Source organism: Micromys minutus (genome assembly GCF_963924665.1).
Source record: "Micromys minutus genome assembly, chromosome: 13".
In the NCBI taxonomy this organism is placed as follows: Eukaryota; Metazoa; Chordata; class Mammalia; order Rodentia; family Muridae; genus Micromys; species Micromys minutus.
The window spans coordinates 36,043,410-36,067,727 of NC_137982.1; the positions used below are offsets into that span (position 1 = coordinate 36,043,410).

At 38.0% G+C, this 24,318-nt stretch overlaps 1 protein-coding gene across 7 annotated transcripts in view; it reads left to right on the forward strand.

The window, feature by feature from the left end:
* The window catches only part of SLC4A10 (solute carrier family 4 member 10), a gene marked incomplete at both ends in the record, with an annotated part of 275,521 nt that overhangs the window by 241,302 nt on the left and 9,901 nt on the right, over positions 1-24,318 (forward strand). For all 7 annotated transcript variants that reach the window (XM_080928210.1, XM_080928213.1, XM_080928212.1 and 4 more), the window contains 3 exons: positions 4,560-4,733; positions 5,442-5,564; positions 23,056-23,123. In XM_080928210.1, coding sequence (XP_080784336.1) covers positions 4,560-4,733; positions 5,442-5,564; positions 23,056-23,123 — 365 coding nt within the window. The remainder of the gene's footprint in view (positions 1-4,559; positions 4,734-5,441; positions 5,565-23,055; positions 23,124-24,318) is intronic.

Genomic DNA, 24,318 nt, shown 5'->3' on the forward strand with positions numbered 1-24,318 from the left:
CTACAATAAAGATATAACACAAGCAACATTCAAATGTTGGGGAAGTATGATTTAAATATTATTTGAATAAATATTTTAGGTCTTGTGTTTGTTTGATTTTTGGCTCAGATATTACTATGTAATTTAGTAGGTAAAGCAAGAAATACCTCTTATCTCAATGTTTTCGAGTCATGAATCTGGAAGATTAGCTGTATAGTTCCGGGTCAAAAACCTTTCTTTTGGTTGACAAGAATTGTCAGCATCTGGAGGTTTGATATGGTTGTAAGATCATCTTCCAGATGCTGAGGGCAAGAGGCATTACTGTCTCCTTTCCTTTCCTTATCAGGAGTCCCTGTCCTGATGAATGCTCACACTGGAGTTTTCTTCTTTGGAATGAGAAATTTAAATGTCTTAGGGGAATAGGGGTGTGAGGGAGGAAGACAGGGATAAAGGCAGAGAGAATGTGTTTTGGCTTATTCTCCAAAATCACAAGAAATCAGTCTTTCAGATTTTCTGTTCAAAGTGAGCTACCGGGTCAATTTTGTACAAGAGGAAAGAAATTAGCCATCACTGAAGAGGGTGGAAGAATGTGTAGACATATGTATAATAAACTCCATGGGTGCACTCAGAATCTTTGAGGGCTATTGGCATGTTTTTTCTGCTGATTTCCTATTACAGTTTGACCACTGAATGGTTTCTCAAAGTCATGTTCCACCAAATTATTGATCAGAGTCTTTATGAACTAAGAGGACTTATTGTATTTCTATAACCAAAATACTTTAAAACTGAAGAGTGGAAAGGTTCATTTTGGCTCATGGTTTCAGGAGATTTCAGGTCATCATAGCAGGGAAGCTCTGATAAAGTAGTTCTGTCCCACCAGTGGGAAATGTGGTAATGCTTGGTCACAAGGCAGCAAACCAGAAATCAGAAAGTGTGAGTGACTGAATATAACTTTCAAGGGCCTGGCACCCAGGATCCTTTTGATACTCCTCAACTCAATAAAGTAACTTCTCAAAGCAGTGCCACCACTGGAGATCAAGTGTTCTGAACATGAGCCTCCTGGGAACACTTAGGACTCAAATCATATCTGACAGGACTCAGACATAGGGAAGTGGGTCCTGTTAGCCTGGAAGTAGAGATTAGTTTTGCTGCCGCAGTGTAAGAATATAGGAAGATGTCAAGAGCTGAAAGAAGTGAAAAGAAATGTTCTCTCCTTGGTTATAACCATGAGTTTGGTCTTCTGACTGCTACAACTGGACAAAACATTCTTATTGCATTAAACCAAAGTGCTGTAGTAATTTGTTCTACAACCTTCAGTAATGAATGCAAATTTCTACTACCTAAAGGCACCATTGAATTGGCTTGGTTTATAACGATGCCATTCAGCCAAAATACTTCATTCTCTTCAGAAGAGAGTACATAGAGGCTTATTTATTGTACAGATCTTTTAAAACTAAAATTAATAGGAAGTGCTGTGTTTACTACGGAGTGGCTACTCTAACTGCTGATCAGAACACAGAGAGGAATTAGATCCTGGCTGAGGAATAAGAAGCACCATGTCTCTGTCTGAGAAAATTGACCCCCTGCCTTTGACTTTGAGAAAAACAGTGTGCTGACCTAGGGATAGTGTTAGTTGTCAGAACTGAGGCAAAACATGAACATGAAGCTGTTGTAGACACAGAAATGCACAAAGTGTAAGGACTCCATGCTATCTAGGGGTTGGGGGATAATAGAAAACTGTTGTGCTTTAAAATTTTACTCAAATAAGACTTAATGTGCCCATATAAAATATCATATATAAAATGTGTTTCAATAGAATTAGTTTAGCAAACATTTTCATTTATTTGTTTTTCTGGTTTTTTATTTTGTTTTGTTTTTCGTTTGAAATTTTTTGCCTTTGGCAAAAGTTTTAAAAAGTAGTGATTTCATCTGTAAGCAGAAAGCATTTATTATTAGGCCCCGGGCTCACATAAATATAGCAGCAGGAATTTTAAAAACAAAATGAAATAATCGTGGGTAGATTTCGACAGATTTTTTTCTAATTCTACTCAAATGATATTTTTACCCATGTAGTTTAGAATTAAACAAAAATGTCAAGTTTTAGATTATTTGGGATGTGATCCTTTCAAATGGAACCGTGAGAACATCAAAGTCCTCAAGTCAGGTTTAAAGAATATTAAATTACAATAAAGAAATAGACTTTGTCAGGTCTCACACTGAGAAACCGAATTGGGAAAAATGTAAGTGAACAGTTGAAATTCCTATTGGGAATTGAATCTAACAGAATGGAAAGATATGGCATGTTGCTATTTGGACATGATGAAATCCAAATACAAATCTCAGAATATATTTATCACAATCGTTATTCCTGTAGTAATGATAAAGCAAGTGTGCTAGCAATCTATGTTAGATATTTCAAGAAGCATGTTACTTTGTTACCAAGCAAATTGGAGAAATTTTTATGGCACCTGGCTTTTTGACACTATATAAGAACTTACTATGTAGGCTTCTCACTGTGAAATATGGCAGAAAAAACAGATCACAATGTTCTCATGAATGCTGTTTCTGTATTCAAATATATAACCACATCTATATTCATTCCAACATTTCAGGGATCCAAAGTGAAGCAAATGTGCCACTTAAACAATAACAATTGAAGCACCCACTCACTGAAACACACTTATGTAATAAGCAACTCCCTAAACAGAAGGATAGGTGGAAAAAAGTATAGGAACATTCAGTTGTAAGCTAGAGGGTTTTATTTTTTCCCTAGTCTTACTTCCACTGTGCACAAAAGAGCATCTATTTAATGGCTTCTATAATTTAGAGATAGTTTTAAAGTAGAAAAGGCGCGCGCGCACACACACACACACACACACACACACATACACACGAACACCCATGCACACAAAAACACACACTCACACACACACACACATACTCACACACATGCACACACACACGCACACGCACACACACACACACACACACATACACACAAACACAGAGGTGAGTTAGTGTTGTCATGGGCTTCAGCAAATAACTTTGTGAAGTTATGAATGAATATTAATGGGTGAAATAATATTGATTATAATTTAGATAACTAAAGGGTGGCTTGCCACACTTAAGGCAAGAGAGCACCAGTGCAAAGGTAGATTTGTGGGTTTTGATGTCCTATCACACTTATCTATCACACATAAAACTGGTTTGTTTTTTTTTAACAAAGCAGGATACTTTAACCCTGACACAGAACACTTGTTTATCTGCATAGTAAATTCTGAAATACTTGATGACAATAGCTGACACTTTTTAATAATAATTAAAATATTTTATTTACCAATGTTCTTTGAAAGTGCATAGATTATTTTATTATAAAGAACTTCATGAGATAAAATCATAACTGCCAGTGACCAAGACCGTTGTTATTTTAATAATCACTTTTTTGAAGTATTGTAAACAACAAAATCTGGCCAAAAGATTAAACAAGTGGTTCCCATAAAATTAAACTAATGTATAGTAAAATTAGTTATTCAATAAAATGTGTTAAAGAAAAATTCTATGAAAATATAGCTTATAAAATAAATAAAATTATTTTATCTACCATTATGACAAAACTGATATAGAGATAATACATTGATCACACTGGGTCCATCTATATATGAAATTGATCATAAATGATAGTTTGCATTCATGTATGTAGCCGCATTGATATATGTTATATGTATGAATTTGTGCAGGTATGGGTGCAGGTGCACATGCCTATGTATGCACAGGTTCACATGCATATGTGTATGTGCATGTAGAGGCCATACATCAGCATTTGGGCATCTTTCCCAGTCCCTTGCTGCCTTGTTTTCTGAGATGAGATCTCTTAGTGAACCTAGAGCTTACAGATCTGCTTGACAGACTATGTCCGTCTTTTATATGGTGCTGGAGATCGGAAATCCGTCTCAGACTAAGGGCTCTTTGCTTAGGAAACTATCTCCCCAGCCCCCAAGTAAAATAACTTCAATAAAATATAATAAAACACATTGGTAGCAAAAATACAGGTAGGCCAAATGTTTATGGTAATGATATGTATGTTTCTAAAGACATTATCAAATGTTTTGGGGGGGCATCAAAGTTGAAAAATCAAAACAGCAGGGCTCAGTAAGAAATTTAGGACACTAGGCTGCAGGGTTTGTGTGGAGTTTGGAGGAAGTCTGGGAGTACTTAACATGTGAAAGCTAAAGCCCTCTCCAGGGCAGAAGCATGTCAAGCATGGGAGGCAAGAAGGTTAATATTTAGAACAAAAGGGAGATCTGATGTTATAAGTAGTAAGAGGGTCATTTGGTTTGCCTGTCAAGGTGCTGTTTCTCAAGGTAGCAAACAGAGCATAGGATTCACCTTTCAAATGACACCCTGTTGTAATATTACGGAAAGTATAGCATAATATTCAATAAATAGTAGCTCAAACTATCTTGTAATTCCTCAATGATGTCATTTAAACCTAATACTTTGGAAGATACTAAATATCTAGTTGGCCTAGGTTACTGTTGTCTTGTTCTCAGATGCAATCTACCGTCTGTTTAATCTTTTAGTTATTTGATAGAATAAGGCTCTTCTGGATGCCAGCCAAGCATCAACCAGATTTCATCTATCTAAGGCATGTGCCACTCCGAAAAGTCCATCTCTTCACAGTCATTCAAATGAGTTGTCTTGGCCTTCTTTGGATAATCAAAGTTTCGAGAGCTGCTATTGTCTTTCCTATGATGGTATGAAACACCCCTCAAGTATTTTTCTCTTTCACTAATTTTGGGGAAACACGTGAACTAAGACTGTAACAGTGGAGAGGCCTAGAATCACTCAAGCAGTTACTAGAAAAGCTCTTATAGACTTGTACACTAAAATAAGAGATTTGCATGGGTCTCGTTTCATCTAAGGTTGTTGGTTTGTTGTTATGTTTGTTTGTTTTGGCCATTCATGATATAATAGTTAATTGAAAACAGAATAGAAATTATAAATTTAAAAACATTGCTTGACATATACTAACAAATATGTTATCAGGGGAAATTTTAAAATAAAATTGTATCAAATGTTTCGAACAAATTTCAAATATATTAAAAAGTATAGTAAATTTGTATGACTATACATAATTCAAAACCATTGATAGAATAAGAATCTTCTAATGTTCACTTATCATGGTTCAAGCGTTTAATTATGTATTTAGGGAAGCATAATCAAATATATTTTATAGCTTGAAAAGTTTCTTTCAAATGCCTTCAACACTGAATAAAATATTACATTTCACTCTGGTGCTTTGAGAAGAAGGGAATGAAAGATCAGGCAATGCTTTATGCAGACGTGTTCTCAATTCTTACTTTTCTATCAGCCCTAATACAGACTCGTCTGAATATGTATCTTCTCTCTTTGGGTTTTGTTGTTTTCTTCTGTGTGGTAAAACGTTTTACTGTTTTCTCCAGGTGTTGGCACTGGTATTTGTGAGAAAGTTGATGGACTTCTTGTTTACCAAACGGGAACTCAGCTGGCTTGATGATTTAATGCCTGAGAGTAAAAAGAAGAAACTTGAAGATGCTGAGAAAGAAGTAAGTCAAAATGAAATTGGTATTTTATTTAAGAGAGAAGAACAGCTTCTGGGAAGAACCCAGATGTCCCTCAGTAGATGAATGGATACAAAAATTGTGGTACATTTATACAATGGAGTACTACTCAGCTATCAGAAAAATGACTTAACAAAATTTTTAAGAAAATGGTTGCATCTAGAGAATATCATCCTGAGTGAGATAACCCAGTCACAAAAGAACAGATATAATATGCAGTCACTGATAATGGGATACTAACCTCAGAAAGCTCTGAACACCCCAGAAACAACTCACAAACTGCGTGAAGTTCAAGAAAAAAAAAAACCCACATTATGCTCAATCCTTACACACCAAGAAAACTTTGACTAATTCCAGATTACATCCTATTTTACATGTACTTTTTGTTTATTGTAACTAGTAAGACCTTAATGCACACTATCAAACTTTTGAAAAAAAAAAAAAAGCCAAGCACTGACAAAAATGTATTCGTATACTTTTATGCAAAAATGCTTAAAATTTGTTCATTTATCTTTGTTTTTTAAAATAAAGTTGTTCAAAAAAAAGAGAGAAGAACAATAATAGCCCCCCTACTAACATTTTGCATTTTTAATTAAATGGTGATTACCAAATACAGCATGAAAAAATTTGGAAGTTTAATTTTTAAAATATAGCTGGGGACAGGGGGAATCTTACCTGAGTCAGTCAACCCCTCAGGAAATATGCAAATGCCTTTATTTAGTTACTCTCTAAAAATAAGGCTTATTTTTCAGAGTACATGATCATGGATGGGAGAAAATTACTGATGTGTAACAGTTTCTGAGTTACAGTCATATAACTATTGCTTTTTTATTGACTTTTTTTTGAAACAGAAACAATGTGAAACCTCACTGTTGATATTTTTCATGCTAACAGGTTTGAGTCAGTAGATTTAAATAAAATGGTTATCTTTAAAACAGACAAAATATTTGAGAGGGAAAAAAATTGACCTGATATGCTTCCAAAATGGTACAAGCTTTCAAAGGTGTCTGAGCCTCCTCTGGTGTTAGTATCCCCAACAACTACTGATGTAGCCTGCTCTGCTCATAAGAGAAAACGATGAGATGTGAGTTTTATGAAATAAACAGAACTCATATGTACACCTGGGTCTTTTAAGAGACTATTTAATCATACCATTATTAAAGTACATAAAAGCCACAAGGAATGTGAAAGAAAATATAGAGCCATCTAACACTTGTTCACAGAGTAACTGAGCCCAAAGATCACAAAACACAAAACCAAAATGTTGATGTATACATGAAAAAGAAAGAAAACATTTTAGAATTGTGCACTTTTATCAGTTTTGTTTTAATGGGTGTTTACTAAAAGGATTCAGATCTTTTCTATAAATGTTTTTGGATCATCCATGGATTTTTTTTTCTCCTTCAGGTAATTTTATCTATAAATATCAAGAGTTTTGGTTTTGTTCAATCATTTATATAGGTCAGATTGGCTCATAAATCATGATGAAGTTTTAGCCACAGCATTGTACAAACATGGCTCGTTTCTCCATGGTATACACATGCACAGTGGCAGCACAATGCTGTATCTTCTTTCTATTTATGTGTTTCAACCTTCCAAAATGTTATAGAAGGCATGTATACAATCATACTTCTAGTACTGTTAACGCAACATTAAAATATTGTGAAACTATTGTTTCTTTACTTTTCTGTTTACTATGCTCATCTAAGCCAATAGAGATATTAAAATAGTACTTTAACCATCCATACATGGTGTATTAAAACTTACTCCACCTGACATTTTTCCCCCAAGGTTAAAAGTTTGAAGGGAAGTAATTTTGAAGACAGAATTTATTGTCCATGACTTTCCCTCATCTTTCAAATAATTATGCCCCCAAGCTTACTTATCTATTAATAGAAACACTATGTTTTCTTTACTGTCTTACTCTTATGTCCATTAAACACCCTTGCTGTATCTGGTACAAGTAGAATACCCAGATCATGGTAGATGCACCCCTTCCATCGACTGCCATCCCTCTCATAATGTATTCCTGAGGCCACTTTTAGCACGAAACCTTAGAATTTCATTTTGCTTAGTATTTTGAAAGCACTTCAGAAAAATGCTGTGTAATCTTACGTGCTATCATATTTTCTATAGGAAGACACTGCTGGATTCTTTTGTTTGTTTATGACAATGTAGAGAACAAGTTGACAGTGATTATAAATGCATTATAACTTGCCACTGAAACTTTGCAGTGGTACCCAGACAAAAGTTTAACTGAGATATGATTTTTTCCTAATAGAATTAGTCACTCCTGTTGCCCATAAGAAGTGACAATGTTTATTTGGCACTTAAACATGTGTGTGTATCATGGGTGCACTTGGGGAATTTATTAACCCCACCAAGAACCTGTGTAAAGCTTCTAACCGTTTTCCACCATTTTACAGTCTGCTTTACTGGGCTCTGATTACGTATACTTTTTTTTTTATACTTGAAAGTAAAGATTTTAAGAGCAACTGGATACCACCAAATTCTCTAGAACTTATGCTTTCAACAAGGATATAAAAATAGAGTAAGACTTCCTGGGGTCAATTTTATAGTTGAATCCTTCAGTTCCAATTATGAGGGAGAACAAAGCTTACAATCTACTTATAGGAGTGGTTTACAGATCCTGAAAATCATACATAGATTATGATAATGATACATTCATATGATCCTAATTGCATAGAAATGAACAGGAAACCCAGTATTTAACTCAAATAACCTACACTCAAACATTACAATACAATTCTATGGAGTGCGAAGAAGACATTGCTCCAACAAAGTGTAGAGATGGAGGAAAGAGCGTGTGGAGACTCGTATGTTTTGTTTGAAATCAGCACTGGAAAAGTAGAATTCGTAAGGAGTGGAGGCAGACATGCGGGGGAGGACACCCCAAAGCTCAGATCCATAGTTCACTTTCTACTTGAGGGCCCAAATTTGGGCATTTTCTTTTCTGGAGCCTATGAATTCCTGTGAAAGATATGAGTGTTCTATTAACATCTCGTACCAGTGCTCAGTGCTCCAAGAGTGTGTGCAATGGAGTGGGTAATGGACAAGTTGTTCCAAAATGTTCACATTAATTGAGGAACTCTGATTGTGATCTGGCAAGATGATAAACGGCAGAAAAGTCTCAGCATCCCGAGCCTTGAATTTAAAGTGAGCTCACCTCTTGTCCTTTTGGTGATAGTTACAAGCTTGTGCCTTTATCCTCCAGGGTTTTCCTACCAGTAGCCCATTTCTGGACTTATGGCTCTGAGAAAACATTCATTTGACCTTAAAATTCAATAATGAGTTAAGCAGAATAAATAGCTACACAGGCCAGTCCAAGGTCGCAGAGCTTCTGTTCCAAATTTTCATGCACTTCATGCATATGTATATGCATATGCTTCGGTTTTTAGGAAGAAAGGATTATAATCAGGGTAGAAATGAATATTGGAACCCTGACATTTTGCACATTGCTCTGTGTAAAGGGAAGACTGCAGAATCAATTCTGGATGTCCAAATGTGCTCAGAGTACCAACATGCCTCCCTTCCTTCTGCAGTATCCTCCAGGACATTGCACACAGGACAGAAGGACCACCACTAAATGCAGGAAACTCTAGCAGAACGTTTGCTCTGGATGGAAAGCAAGGGTGTGGGCGTTAGGTAGAGGCTGGGAATGCAAGTCTTTAGACATGTTCATATCTTCACCTTCTTCATTACTGAGGGATCACTCTAACACATACAGTACAGAAGAAAACAAAAAGGCAAGTGAAACCTTGTGATCATCAAAAATTCCAAGAAAGTACAATCTAAAAATAAGCACAATTAAACAAATTACAGCAAATGCTTTTCTTCTTAGAAAGGTAAGAATTGGCTGTAGGTTTAGGAAGCATCTCCTCATTACTGATACCGATAAGTAGATTGTTTTGTTTTGTTTTTGTTTTTGTTTTAATAATTCAAATATAGAATGGGGCAAGTATATTCTATCTCCTGAAGCAGCACTTTCCCAAAATGTGGTTCCAGCAGCTCTGCAGCACAAGTCAGCACCTTGCAATATTTTAAGAATGCAAATTCATAGGCCTGTTTCATCAAAGTGCTGATGTTAGAGCCAGCAGTCTGCTTTCTCAAGACCTCCAGGTGATTTTGACATCTGAGATAATCCTTTCATTAGACTCAAAGAATATCAATCTCTCTAATATGGCTAAGCTCTTAGTACAAAACTATGGTGTCAGAATGTTTGTACCCAGAATAATTTAGGTGATACCTAAGGGGGCTAATCAGGGCCAGAGAGAGTGAGGGCTGTCAGCAGTGACAGGCACTTCCCATCAGATCGACTCCTAAACCCACATGCAGAAGGAGAAAACAAAGTGCTGCAAACTGTCTTCTGACTGCCATATTCCTCCCCCTTTCTCTTACACACACACACACACACACACACACACACACACACACACACACACACACACTGTGATGGCTTGTGTATGCTTGTCCCAGGGAGTGGCACTATTTGACTATTTGGAGGTGTAGTCTTGTTGGAGTAGGTGTATCATTGTGGGTGTGGGCTGAAGTCAGTCTTCCACTAGCAGCATTCAGATGACTATATCAAACCCTCAACTCTGCCTGCACGAGGCCTGCCTGGATGCTGTCCTGCTCTCACCTTGATGATAATAGACTGAATCTATGAACCTACAAGGCAGTCATAATATAAGTCGTCTTTATAAGAGTTGCTGAGTCAAGTTCTGATGCATCCATTGATTTGCCGGATTTCTATAGTCCCACTCCGCTTTTACCTTTTAAGGTTTTATTATTTTATGTTACCAACTCTTTAATCTATTGGAATTAGATATAATATATTTTCTTTCCTTACTTATTTTTCTTTTTTTACATTCCAGTCATTGCCTCCACTTTGGGTCCCCCATTCCACAGTTCCTCATCCCATTCCTCCTCTCTCTAGAATTAAGCACATCTCCCACTGAGGCCTGACCAGGCAGACCTCTGCTATATCTGTGCCAGGAGGTTATGCTCTCCTGATTGGAGGCTCAGTCCCTGGGAGCTTCCTGGGGTCTGGGTTAGTTGAGACTGTTGGTCTATCTATGAGGTCTTCTCCCCTTTAGCTTCTTCAATCCTTTCCTTAATTCAAGCTTAGGGGCCCCTAACTTCAGTCCAATAATTAGGTGTAAGTATCTGCTTCTATCTTAGTCAGCTACTGGTAGGGCCTCTCAGAGGACAGCCATAATAGGCTCCCATCTGTAAGCACATCATAGCATCAGTAATAGTGTCAAGCCTTGGTGTCACCCCATGACATGGATCCCAAGTTGGGCTGGTCATTGGATAGCCTTTTGTTTAGTCTCTTCTCTATTTTCATTCCTGTAATTAGCTCTTTCAGACAGGAACAGTTCTGAGTCAGAAATTTTGACTGTTAGTAACCCTCTTTCTGTGCTTGTAGCCCTATCTACTTGAGGTAGACCCTTTGAGTCCCCTCTCTTCAATATTGAGCATTTTGGCTAAGGCTACTCCCATTGAGGCCTTAGAGTCTCTTACCTCCTGGGTATCTGGTACTTTCTAGAGAGTCTCCCCACCTCCCACCCGAGGCTACTTATCTTCATTCATTTCATTGGCTTTCTTGGCTTCTCTCCTTCCCTCCATCCCTTATCCTGGTCCCCTTATCCCCTATCTGTCCTCTCTCCCACCCACATCCTTCCCTCTCTTTGTCTTTTGTGATTCTTTCCTTCCCTATTCTAAGTGGAATTGAAACATCCTCACTTGGGCCTTACTACTTGTATTTCTGTACATTTTGCTAATATCCACTTATCACTGAGTACATACCATGCATGTCCTTATTAACCTGAGTTACCTCAGTCAGGATGATATGTTCTAGTTCTATCCATTTGCCTGCAAAATTTATGATGTCCTAATTTTTAATAGCTGGATAGTCTAAATACTATTCTATTGTGTAATTGAACCACATTTTCTGTATCTATTCTTCAGTTGAGGGACATCTGTATTGTTTCAAGCTGTGTCTATTAAAAATAAGACTGCAATGAACATGGTCATATATTGTTTTTAAATTATATACATATGAACTATGTGAAACCCAATGTATTAGTTGAGAGAATTAAAAGGTAGGCGCTTGTTAAGTCCTGCAGGCCTTATTTGCCTCCTCAATAAAATGAAGTGTTGAATATGAGTACTGATTCTCCTCCCAGACCTTAAAAAGCATCAAATGCAGCATTGCCAAGTGTTTTATAACTATCTTGATTAAAAAATTGTCTTAACATCATAGTATAAAAGATTTCCGTAGTCTTGCTAGCCAAACCCTTCCCTTGGGTTTGAATGGATCATTGATGGATCCTGTGTAAATGACATGCTAAATGGAAACCATGTTAAGCACTTCTACAGTAGTTATCTGGTTAGTTTCATTCAACTCAATGTCTTTTTGCATGATGAGATACCCCATGCTGTGAGACCTGTGCTTGATTTGATGGCTCTTCTATGAAAAGCCAGCATTTGTGCCTCTCCACCAGTGCTGCTTGGAGTGCAGCTGTCCCTCCATCACCATGCCCAGGCCCACCCAGATCCCTTTTGGCACCAAAAACAGCAGCAGTGGCTGCTCTGCCACCTTCACTTCAGATAAGCATGGCTGGGAAATGCTATCTTTAGAGGTGATGAGATTTTGTTTGGATAGAATGATGACTAGTATAAAGCCCACACATACTAACGAGCCTCAGAGTACAAAATAATTATTGAAAGTAGTTAGGAAAAAAAGTAGAAAATCATCATGAAAAACATTCACAAAGTTTTAGCCCCAGTCTTTGTTGCTAATGGGCCTTCGGGTTGTTGTTGTTGTTGTTGTTGTTGTTGTTGTTGTTGTTGTTGTTGCCAGGTGACACCAGTGCTGACACCAGTGCTGGTCATACTCTCATTCTCTTTTGTTGGTTTCATATTTTAGTCATTATTAACTCTTTCTGGTTTGGCCAGAAGAGATGCTATATATCATCTGTGAACAACCAAAAACAAATATATACTTTGTTTATATCTTGGTTTGCCTTTGGGATTACTGAGGGTCTCTTTATGACCCTCATATATACCAATATAAAAAGAATAAAAATAAAATTTTCTACCTGAATGGATAGATATGTTCTGACTCAGACTCCATGGTGTTCGTATGCCCATATGCTTTGATAACCTAAGTTGCAAGGAACACCTCATTCTAGGCTGCAGATTAGCTCTTCTTATACTTAAATGAGTTGCTTTAACTAATGGTCTTCTTGTTGTAAATTGAGTATAGATTGCTTCCCATAAGCTCGTGTATTTGAATTCTTGGTCTCCTGATGATGACACTTTTATAGAAGACTATGGAACTTTTAGGAGGTGAAGCCTCTCGAGCAAAATGGCTATACCTGGTGGACCTTCAGGTTTTAGAGTCAAGGCTCACTTCTTGTTGCTCTCTGCTTCCTTAATACAAATAGAGTGTAGCCAGTTCCCTCACACTCCTGCCATCATGTCTTTCCTGCCATAATGGGTTGTATACCTTGGTAATTCCTGATTCACATCAGGTCTTTGTTCACAATAATGAGAAAAGTAACTAACGCAAACATTTCTTATGAAGGACTAAGGCCTGACCACACAGTTGCTGGCCTACAGAACAAGTTTGTGGGAGGAATGTGCAGGAATTTAGACTAAGACTGGAATATAAGCAGACTTTTACTGGCTAATCTGGTGTCCAGGATACCAGAATGCCAAAAGGAATGTGGACAGTAAAGGACCAACTAACTCTGCGAGATTCAAGGGGAACAAGGAATTTCATTGAGTTGGGCCATAGACAATTTATGTCATATTCTGCCAAAGAATTCGGTTGAATTTAGCCTTCGTATGTGTTGAGAACTTCAGAAAATTTGAATATGAAAGTAATAGACTGAACTGTTTGGGGAAAAACATCAAAATTGTTTGGGTACTTAGACTATATTCTGGTTATTACTTATTGCTTTTATCCAGGTCTGTAGTCTAGCAGCTATTAGAATAAAAACTCTCCAGTTTGGGGGGGAAATGTGAGCTTAGAGTTATGTACAAATCTGTGGTTGATATGGCAAGTATAATTGTTAGAGATTAGCACAATTTAAAAAAATCCTGCATTGTATTCAGAGACAAGAGAAAAGTTAACTTGAAGGTGAGATTTCACCCATAGTAGACTCCACCTTGTAAAAATGTAAATTCATTTTAAGACTATAATCTAAACTGAGAATACTGCTGAGGGCATTCCCCCTCAGAAACAACCATCTATGTAAGTTTTCCATAGGGTCAGTATACAAAGCTGATACAGCTTCATTTTGAGCTGGTTGAAGGACTTGGCAGCACTAAGTTGTAGCAGTTGGATAGGCATGAGAAATGCAAAACTAAGAGAATCAATGAAGCTTTTGCCAAGATTTCTGAAGGCTACTGAGGCCAAGAAGTATACAAAGTATACAACAGGATTGGAATCCCTGTGAAAGAGGCCCCGAGGGGGGGGAATGAGGCTGTGGGGTTGAAGATTGGCTTATAAAGAAAGCCTCATGTGGGAGATAACAGAACCAGAGGGTTACTTCAAAGGAAAGCCTGGAGGAAGTAGTGGAGCTAGCAAAGAGAGAAGCTATGTATGCTACAGGCAGTGAAGAAGTAGAGATGGAACTACTGTAGCACTTTGGATCACAGATGATACACCATCATGGGTTTCAGATGCTGGACATGAAGCTATAGGATTTGATAGGATTTGGTGTTTGTCTTCCTGGGTTTTGGACTTACTTTTGCATGTCTTTCCCTTCTATATCGCCAAAATGGGAACAGTTACTCTGTCACCTTGTGTGTTGAAAATATGTAACTTGCTTTTATATTAATAAGGGTTCACAGTTAAGCTACTTACTTGAGTCTCAAAAATAACCAAATAACCATGGGAGAACAGAGCAGAATGGTCTAGTTTAATCTCATCACTGTGTTTCTAGAACCATCTAATGTGATATACCACTTTTTACAGGTGATAATTAGATAATTCTAATAACTGTACATTCAACAACTTATTAAAATGTTTTGCATTAGAAAAATAAAAAAATAAATGTTGTCTATAGCCATGTGTGTTTGAGCACTCATTTCCCAGATAATGAAACTTTTTAGAATGTTGTGGAACCTGAACAGAGTAGACCCTCACTAGAGGAGACTAGTCAGTGGGAGACCCTCAGGTTTTATATTTATAGCTGAGCCTCCCTTCTGGTTTTGCCTCTACCTCCTTGCTGCTTATGACAAGTGCCTTATGTTTCTGCCATGACAGCCTTCCTATTGTTAAACTGTAAGCCTAAATAACTCCCTTAAGTTGATTCTTGTCAGATTTTAAGCCACAGGAGTGACACATACACTACTCACCTTTTAGTTCTAAGAACACTGTCCATGACAAGGCCATAAGTGGGCTTTGAAAGAAACCAATTCCTTATAAAACAGCAGAGAAAGTGAATATAATTATAACATTGGACACAAGGAAATATTAGTCCCATGGAGTATAATACACAGGGTAGTATCTGAGGGGAACATATAGGCAAAGTTGGTAGAAGAGCTTATGGAGGCCCCTCACATTATTCCACAGCATAGATGACCTGAGCTTCTGCAGCCATCAGGGCTGAAGTATGCTCAGAAGGACCTGTCTTAATCAGCAGGCTGGGAGAGTGCTGCAAGCAAGAGCTGAGACCTACCTCTATGTGCAGTCACAAGTTAGCCAGCTGCAGAAGCATCTAATAACACTTCATCACTTGAAATTATAATAAATATGGCATTCAACATTTTGCCCATGGAAATAATGGCAGTAAGCCAATGCCATCTCATTACCAACTAGAAACTGGTTCAGTTAGGTCAATTGAACTAAACTGAGTTTAGGCAGCTGGTTTAATTTAATCTGGTTAACTTCAGTGTGTTAACTTAATTAGTTTGGTCACATTATTTAAGCTAAGCTAAGAAGAGGGGCCTTTAGTACCAATACTGTTTCTTCTTAGCCATTTCCCAGGTAGGAAGGAACAACTGGTTCTTTGGGTCTGCATATCTTATAAATCTATTCCAGGAGTCAGACACAACAATTTTAACATTTAAAAATTGTCCTAAATAATAATCTAGGCCAAGGGCAGATGACAAATTTGTAACTGAATGCCTTAAATAAGACTGTGTGTATACACACAATCTTCATATATCTAAACATATATCATGAATGCAAAAATTTAATGATACTGTCATTGAAAAATAAATGATATTTCTTTATGATAGCCATAAGCTTATCTTTTTTTTTTTTTTTTTTTTTTTTTTTTTGTCTTCAAAACAAGATTTATTTTTTTTTTAACATGAAAATACATGGAAAATACATTGGTCTCTTATCTGTTACAAATAAGACTCAAATTATTAATCATAACAAGAAGTGTTTCTTGAGATATTTCCATCTACACAAAAGACTAACAGCTTATTATTTTTTTAAAGATTTTAAACATTTTTTGCTTAAAATTATACATTTTTGTCAGTACAGTTTTTTCAGACATTAAAATAAATTTTACATAAAACCATGTGAATATGTTTTTTAGTCAGTACTTGATTTTTTTCAAGGGCTTGACAGTATGCATTGAAAACATACTAGTTGCAATAAGCGTAAAGTACATGCAAAACAAAACGCAACATGGAAATAGTGAAAGTCTTCTTGTTTTGTGAATATATGTATAGTTTTTGTTTTCTTTATTTCTTGGACTTCATACAGTCTGTGAGTTGTTTCTGGGGGAGTGCAAGCCTCTGGGGTTAGCATCCCACTATCAGTGACTGCATATTATGCCTGTTCTTTTGTGACTGGGTTATCTCACTCAGGATGATCTTCTCTAGATGCAGCCATTTTCTTAAGAATTTGGTTAAGTCATTGTTTCTGGTGGCTGAGTAGTATTCCATTGTGTATATGTACCACAATTTTTGTATCCATTAGTCTTCTGAAGGACATCTGGGTTCTTTCCAGCTTCTGGCTATTATAAATAGAGCCGCTATGAACATTGTGGTGCATACATCTTTGTTGTGTATTAAAGTGTCTCTGGGGTATATGCCCAGAAGTGGAATAGCTGGGTCTTCAGGTAGTACTATATCCAATTTTTTGAGGTATCGCCAGACAGATTTCCAGAGTGGTTGTATTAGCTTGCAACCCCACCAACAGTGGAGAAGTGTTCCTCTTTCTCCGCAGCCTCGCCAGCATCTGCTGTCATCTGAGTTTTGGATCTTGGCCAATCTGACTGGTGTGAGGTGGAATCTTAGGGTTGTTTTGATTTGCATTTCCCTGATGGCTAAGGATGTCGAGCACTTCCTCAGATGTTTCTCGGGCATTCGGTGTTCCTCAACTGAAAATGATTTGTTTAGCTCTGTACCCCATTTTTTAATAGGGTTATTTGATTCTCTGGTGTCTAGCTTTTTGAGTTCCTTGTACACCTTGGATATTAGGCCTCTATCTGATGTGGTGTTGGTAAAGATCTTTTCCCATTCTGTTGGTTGCCGTTTTGTTTTCTTGACGATGTCCTTAGCCTTACAGAAACTTTGCAATCTCATTAAGTCCCATTTGTTAATCTTTGACCTTAGAGCTTGAGCCATTGGTGTTTTGTTCAGGAAATTTTCTCCTGTGCCTATGTGTTCTAAGGTTTTCCCTACTTTCTCATCTAATAGTTCCAGTGTATCTGGTTTAATGTGGAGATCTTTAATCCACTTACACTTGAGCTTTGTACAAGGAGATAAGAACGGGTCTATTTTCATTCTTTTGCATGTTGAGTGCCAGTTGGACCAGCACCATTTGTTGAATAGGCTGTCCTTTTTCCATTGAATGTTTACTGCTCCTTTGTCAAAAATCAGGTGACCATATACATGAGGGCTCATTTCTGGATCTTCTATTCTATTCCATTGATCAACTTGCCTATTTCTGTACCAGTACCATACAGTTTTCAGCACAATTGCCTTGTAATATAGCTTGAGGTCAGGGATAGTGATTCCCGCAGATGTTTTTTTGTTGTTGAGGATGGATTTCGCTATTCTAGGTCTTTTGTTATTCCATATGAAATTGCACATTGATCTTTCCAATTCCATGAAGAACTGGGTTGGAATTTTGATGGGGATTGCATTGAATCTGTAGATTGCTTTTGGTAGGATGGCCATTTTTAAGATGTTGATCTTTCCAATCCATGAGCATGGGAGATCTTTCCATTTTCTGAGATCCTCCTCAATTTCTTTCTTTAGAGGTTTGAAGTTCTTGTCATACAGGTCCATTACTTCCTTAGTTAGAGTCACACCAAGGTATTTCATAGTTTTTGTAACTATTGTGAAGGGTACCTTTTCCCTAATTTTTTCTCCACATGTTTGTCCTTTGAGTATAGGAAGGCTACTGATTTGTTTGAGTTAATTTTGTATCCGGCCACTTTGCTGAACTTGTTTATCAGCTGTAGGAGTTCTCTGGTGGAATTTTTGGGGTCACTCAAGTACACTATCATGTCATCAGCAAAGAGTGATGTTTTTATCTCTTCCTCTCCGATTTGTATCCCCTTGATCTCCTTTTGCTGTCTAATTGCTCCAGCCAGGACTTCCAGTACTATGTTGAATAGGTAGGGAGAGAGTGGGCAGCCTTGTCGAGTCCCTGATTTTAGTGGGATTGCTTCAAGTTTCTCGCCATTAAGTTTGATGTTGGCTGTTGGTTTGCTGTATATTGCTTTTATTATGTTTAAATATGGGCCTTGGATTCCTGTTCTTTCCAGGACTTTTAACATGAAGGGGTGTTGGATTTTGTCGAATGCTTTCTCAGCATCTAGTGAGATGACCATGTGATTTTGGTCTTTAAGTTTGTTTATATGGTGGATTACATTGATGGATTTCCTTATGTTAAACCATCCCTGCATCTCAGGGATGAAGCCTACTTGGTCATGATGAATGATGGTTTTGATATGTTCTTGGATTCGGTTTGCAAGGATTTTGTTGAGTATTTTTGCATCAATGTTCATAAGTGAGATTGGTCTGAAGTTCTCTTTCCTTGTAGGGTCTTTGTGTGGCTTAGGTACGAGGGTTATTGTAGCCTCAAAAAATGAGTTGGGTAATATTCCATCTGATTCTATCTTTTGGAATAGCTTGGCGAATATTGGTGTTATATCCCCAATAAATGTCTGATAAAATTCTGCACTGAACCCGTCTGGACCTGGGCTTTTTTTGGTTGGGAGGCTTTTGATGACTTCTTCTATTTCTTTAGGTGTTATAGGGTTATTTAGATGGTTTACTTGGTCCTGGTTCAACTTTGGGACCTTGTATCTGTCTAGGAATTCATCCATTTCCTCCAGATTTTCCAATTTTGTGGAGTATAAGTTTTTGTAGTAGGATCTGATGATTTCTTAAATTTCCTTAGTTTCAGTTGTTATGTCACCACTTTCCTTTCTGATTTTGTTAATTTGGATACTCTCTCTTTGCCCTTTAGTTAGTCTGGCTAGGGGTTTATCAATCTTGTTGATTTTCTCAAAGAACCAACTCTTTGTTTTGTTGATTTTTTCAATGGTTTTTTTTTGTTTCCATTTGGTCTATTTCTGCCCTAATTTTGATTATTTCTTGCCGTCTACTCTTTTTGGGTATATCTGCTTCCTTTTGTTCTAGTGCTTTTAGCTGTGCTGTCAGGTTGCTGATGTGAGCTCTCTCCAGTTTCTTCTTGGAAGCACTTAGGGCAATGAGTTTTCCTCTCAATACTGCTTTCATTGCATCCCATAGGTTTGGGTATGTTGTGTTTTCGTTTTCGTTGAATTCTAGAAAATCCTTAATTTCTTTCTTTATTTCTTCTTTGGCCCTGCTATCCTTTAACAGAGTGTTGTTTAGTTTCCATGTGTATGTGGGCATTTTGTTGTCTTTGTTGTTGTTAAAGACCAGCTGTAGACCATGGTGATCTGAGAGGATGCATGGGAGTATTTCAATCTTCTTATATCGATGAAGGCTCGTTCTGTGTCCAATTATGTGGTCAATTTTCGAGAAGGTGCCATGGGGTGGTGAGAAGAAGGTGTATTCTTTTACTTTAGGATAGTATGTTCTGTATATATCTATTAATTCTAGTTGGTTCAAAGTCTCTGCTAGTCTTGCTGTGTCCTTGTTCAGTTTCTGTTTCCCTGATCTGTCCATTGGTGAGAGTGGGGTGTTAAAGTCTCCCACTATTATTGTGTGAGGTGAAATGTATTTTTTGAGCTTTAGTAGAGTTTCTTTTATGAATGTGGGTGATTTTTTATTTAGAGCATATATGTTAAGGATTGAGAGTTCCTCCTGACAGATTTCCCCGGTAATGAGTAAAAAGTGTCCTTCTTTATCTTTTTTGATAACTTTTGGTTGGAAATTTACTTTATTCGATATTAGAATAGCCACTCCAGCTTGCTTCTTGGAGCTGTTTGCTTGGAAGTTTTTTTCCCACCCTTTTACTCTGAGATAGTGTCTGTCTCTGTCTCTGAGATGAGTTTCCTGTATGCAGCAAAATGCTGGATTTTGTTTATGTATCCAGTCTGATAGTCTATGTCTCTTTATTGGGGAGTTGAGACCATTTATGTTAATAGATATCAAGGAATAATTGTTTCTGTTTCCTGCCATTTTTGCTTTTTTGGGTTGAGTTGTGTCTGTGTTTTTTTCTTTAGTTTTTTTGTTTAGGAGTTTTCTTGTTTTTACTAGGCTGTATTTTCCCTCCTTGTATTGGGTTTTCCACCTATAATTCGTTGTAGTGCTGGGTTTGTGGTCAGATATTGTGTGAATTTTGATTTGTCTTGAAATATCTTTGTCTCTCCATCGATGGTGATTGATAGTTTTGCTGGGTATAGCAGCTTGGGCTGGCACTTGTGCTCTCTTAAGGAGTGCATGATGTCTGTCCAGGCTCTTCTAGCTTTCATAGTCTCTGTTGAGAAATCGGGTGTGAGTCTGATTGGTCTGCCTTTATATGTTACCTGACCTTTTTCCCTTACTGCTTTTAGTATTCTTTCTTTACTTTGGGCACTTGATGTTTTTACTATTATGTGTCGGGAGGTATTTCTTTTCTGGTCCAACCTATTTGGAGTTCTGAAGGCTTCTTTTATGCTCGTGGTCATCTCATTCTTGAGGGTAGGGAAGTTTTCTTCTATGATTTTGTTGAAGATATTTACTGTGCCTCTTAGTTGATACTCTTCTCCCTCTTCTATTCCTATTATTCTTAGGTTCGGTCTTCTCATTGTGTCTTGTATTTCCTGGACATTTTGGGTTAGGAGCTTTTTGTTTTTTGCATCTTCTCTGGCTGTTTTGTTTATGTTTGCAATGTTGTCTTCTGCCCCCGAGATTCTCTCCTCGATCTCTTGTAATCTGTTGGAAATGCTTGCTTCTGTGACTCCTGATTTCTTTTTTTGGTGTTCTGACTCTAGGGTTATCTCTTTTAGCGCTTTCTTTATTGTGTCAATTTCTGTTTTAATTTTCCTCTTCCATTCCTTTATTTCCTTGGTTCTGGTTTCGTCTCGTTCTTTGAGTTCTTTGAGTGTTTTTCTTGTTTCTTCTTTAAAAGCTTCTGAATCTTTTTGCTTTTCCTCCCTTTCTTGTTTAAGTAACTCTATCAGCGTCTTGAGACATGTTTTCAGGTCTGTGTCTTCTTTCTCTGGAGTGTTTGGAATTCCTATGTTTGCTACTATCGGAGAGCTGGGTTCTGGTGTTGCTAGATTGTCTTGGTTTCCTTGGGATATACTCTTTCTCTTTCCTCTTGCCATTTTGTTGTCAGTGATATGTTCTTGCCTTTCCCTTGTATCTGGTCTGTGTCCCTGGTACACTTTCCGTGTGCACTCCTCAGAGATCTCTCTACTCCCCAGCAGCCCAGGTTCCGGGTGGCAGCTGGGACAGGCTCTGCTCTGCGTCCTGAAGTCGCCCCCGGATGGGAACAGAGGTTCCTAAGATCTGTTCCTGGTCACAGTAGCTCAGCCTGTACGAGCCGCCTTTCCGGCTGGTGGTTGGGCCAGGCTCTGCTCTGCGTCCTGAAGTCGTCTCTGGGTGAAAACAGAAGTTCCTAAGATCTGTTCCCGGTCACTGTATCGGGGAGGACAAGGCAGGCCAGGGCAGGGGGTGCCCTTTCTGTGTGCACTCCGCAGAGATCCCTCTGCTCCCCCGCAGCCTAGGTCTCCCACTCACCAGTTGCTCAGCCTGTACAAGCCGTCTTTCCGGCTGGTGGTTGGGCCAGGCTCTGCTCTGCGTCCTGAAGCCCTCTCCGGGTGGGAACAGAAGTTCCTAAGATCTGTTCCAGGTCACAGTAGCTCAGCCTGTACGAGCCGCCTTTCCGGCTGGTGGTTGGGCCAGGCTCTGCTCTGCTCCATAAGCTTATCTTTATCTCAAAGTTTATGGGTTAAAATTTTTATAAATGAAGAAAATGTGTACAAGAATATATTAAGTGTTTTTACCTTTCAGAGAAGGATAATATATTGCTGTTGTAAGAAGAAATATAAAGCATGAAACAAAACCTTAATATACATCTAAATGGAGGGTATTTTGTCTATTACTTCATTATGACAAGTCACAAATCTGTGAAAGGTTATATGTTCAGGTTTACATGCATGTATATATATACACATATATAATGTATGTGTGTTTGTAAAAATATACATGGTCAATGTCAGGTGTCTTTTTCTATCATTTTTTATTTTAATTTTTGAATGGGGAGTGTGTCTTGGAACCTGGATTTCACGAATCAACTAGGCTAGCTGGAAAAAGAGCTTCAGGGACTTCCTGGCCTCCACTCTCAGCACTGATGGTGCTGACCCAGCTTCTATGTGGTTTCTGGGGATGTGGACTCAGGTTCTCAAGCACGTTTAACAGATACTTTGTTTTGGTGCATGTAAGAAAGGGTCTTCTGTCTTTTTGCAAGTCTCTAGAGCAATTATCAAAATGTGGTGCCAGATCAGTATAATCAACACCTGGACTTTGTTAGAAATGCACAGTTGTGTGTCCTCTCTATTCAGACCTCCAGAACCAGACCCTCTAGAGGTAGGACCCTAGTGATATTTTTAGCACTGCATGCAGACAGCTCTGCATGTTTGAAAATTGGTACTCTAAATATGTAACCCTCACCTCCACCTAGCAGAGAACTTGGGGAGTGTGAATTCAACTTATAAAGCCAAAGTCTCAGTGCATCACCCATCCAATCGTTCTTGTACAATTTAATCTGTTTCTTTAATGTGCTTGGGAATTAACCATGTTTTGCCTTGAGTGACAAGGAAGAGATTATCGTTAGCATTTAAATTACTTCATGTTATGAGACTTTCCTTAATTACTGTGTTCTTAGTCGCTGAGGCTTTATTGAAAGGACCTGTGCTAGCATTAATAAGTGCAAACAAAGTGGAGGGTCCTGAGGTTAATGAGATAATAAAACATTAATCTGTGTTTCTTCTTTAATGTAAAATAGAGACCCATCGAGTTCACTTTATGCATGTTACATTTGTCATTCCAGGAAGAACAAAGTATGCTAGCCATGGAAGACGAGGGCACAGTACAACTCCCACTGGAGGGACACTACAGGTAAATAGATATTTAAACCATAGCAGCGAGAGGTCTAGAATGTGCTGGTTATACTCAGCTTAAGAATTCTATACTATGAAGAAGTTATTCAGGTTGTGTTAAAACAACAACCTAAGACCAAAAAAAAAAAAAAATTTCTACATTCCAGTATGTCCTGCCAGCAATCATTGTGCAGCCAAATAAATAAAACCAAATGTGGCATAGCCTTCTCTCTCTCTCTCTCTCTCTCTCTCTCTTTTCTCTCCCTCTCTCTCTCTCTCTCTCTCCCTCCCTCCCTCTCTCTTTCTCTCCACCCCTCTCCTTCTACCCCATCTCTCTCCCTCTCCTTTTCCCTTTCCCTCTCCCCATCTCTCTCTCTCAAATTTTCTCTCTTTAAAATTTTAAAAGATATAGGAAAGATCACTTTCATGTTCTCAGAAATGACCAGAAGGTAACATTGTTCACTGTCAGCATAAACAAAGCCAATATCCATAAGGTGACAGTGGGAAATACTTTTATTCTGAGAATATCCTCCTAACAAAAGTCACTCCCAAAAAGATAACCTAGTTTTTTTTTAATGGATATTTTATTTACATCTTAAATGCTATCCTCTTTCCTGGTTTTCCGTCTAGAAAACTCCTATCCCATCCTCCCTTCCCCTGCTTCTATGAGAGTGCTCCCTCAGTCAGCCACTCACTTCCTCCCACATCCCTGCCCTGGCATTACCACATCACACCTTCACAGGACCAAGGGCCTCTCCTCCCACTGATGCCAGACAAGGCCATCCTCTGCTACATATGCAGACGAAGCCATGGGTCCATGTGTACTCTTTGGTTGGTGGGATAACCCAGGTTTTTGAACCAAAGGAATCAGTCATGTCTGTCTTTTAAGCAAATATCGATGCAGTTGTGAAAATGACATCATTCTTTTTATACACAAAGACATAAAAACAATGTTTTGTTAGTTACAATTGAAACTTCCAGACATTTGACCTCTTCTCCCCTCGTTGCTCCTTCCATCCCTTGTTCTTCTGCTCCCTTCTCCTCTCTGCTTCATTCTCTGGCTTCCTTCCTCTTTCAAAGTTTAGTTTCAACAATTTTCTTCTAAAGTCTATTTCAAGTACTATTTGGTACCCAAGGGTCCTAAATTCTTAGGTTTTGCCAGTAAATAAATAAATTTGAAATTATTTAAGGGAAGGAAATTGCCAATGTGGCAA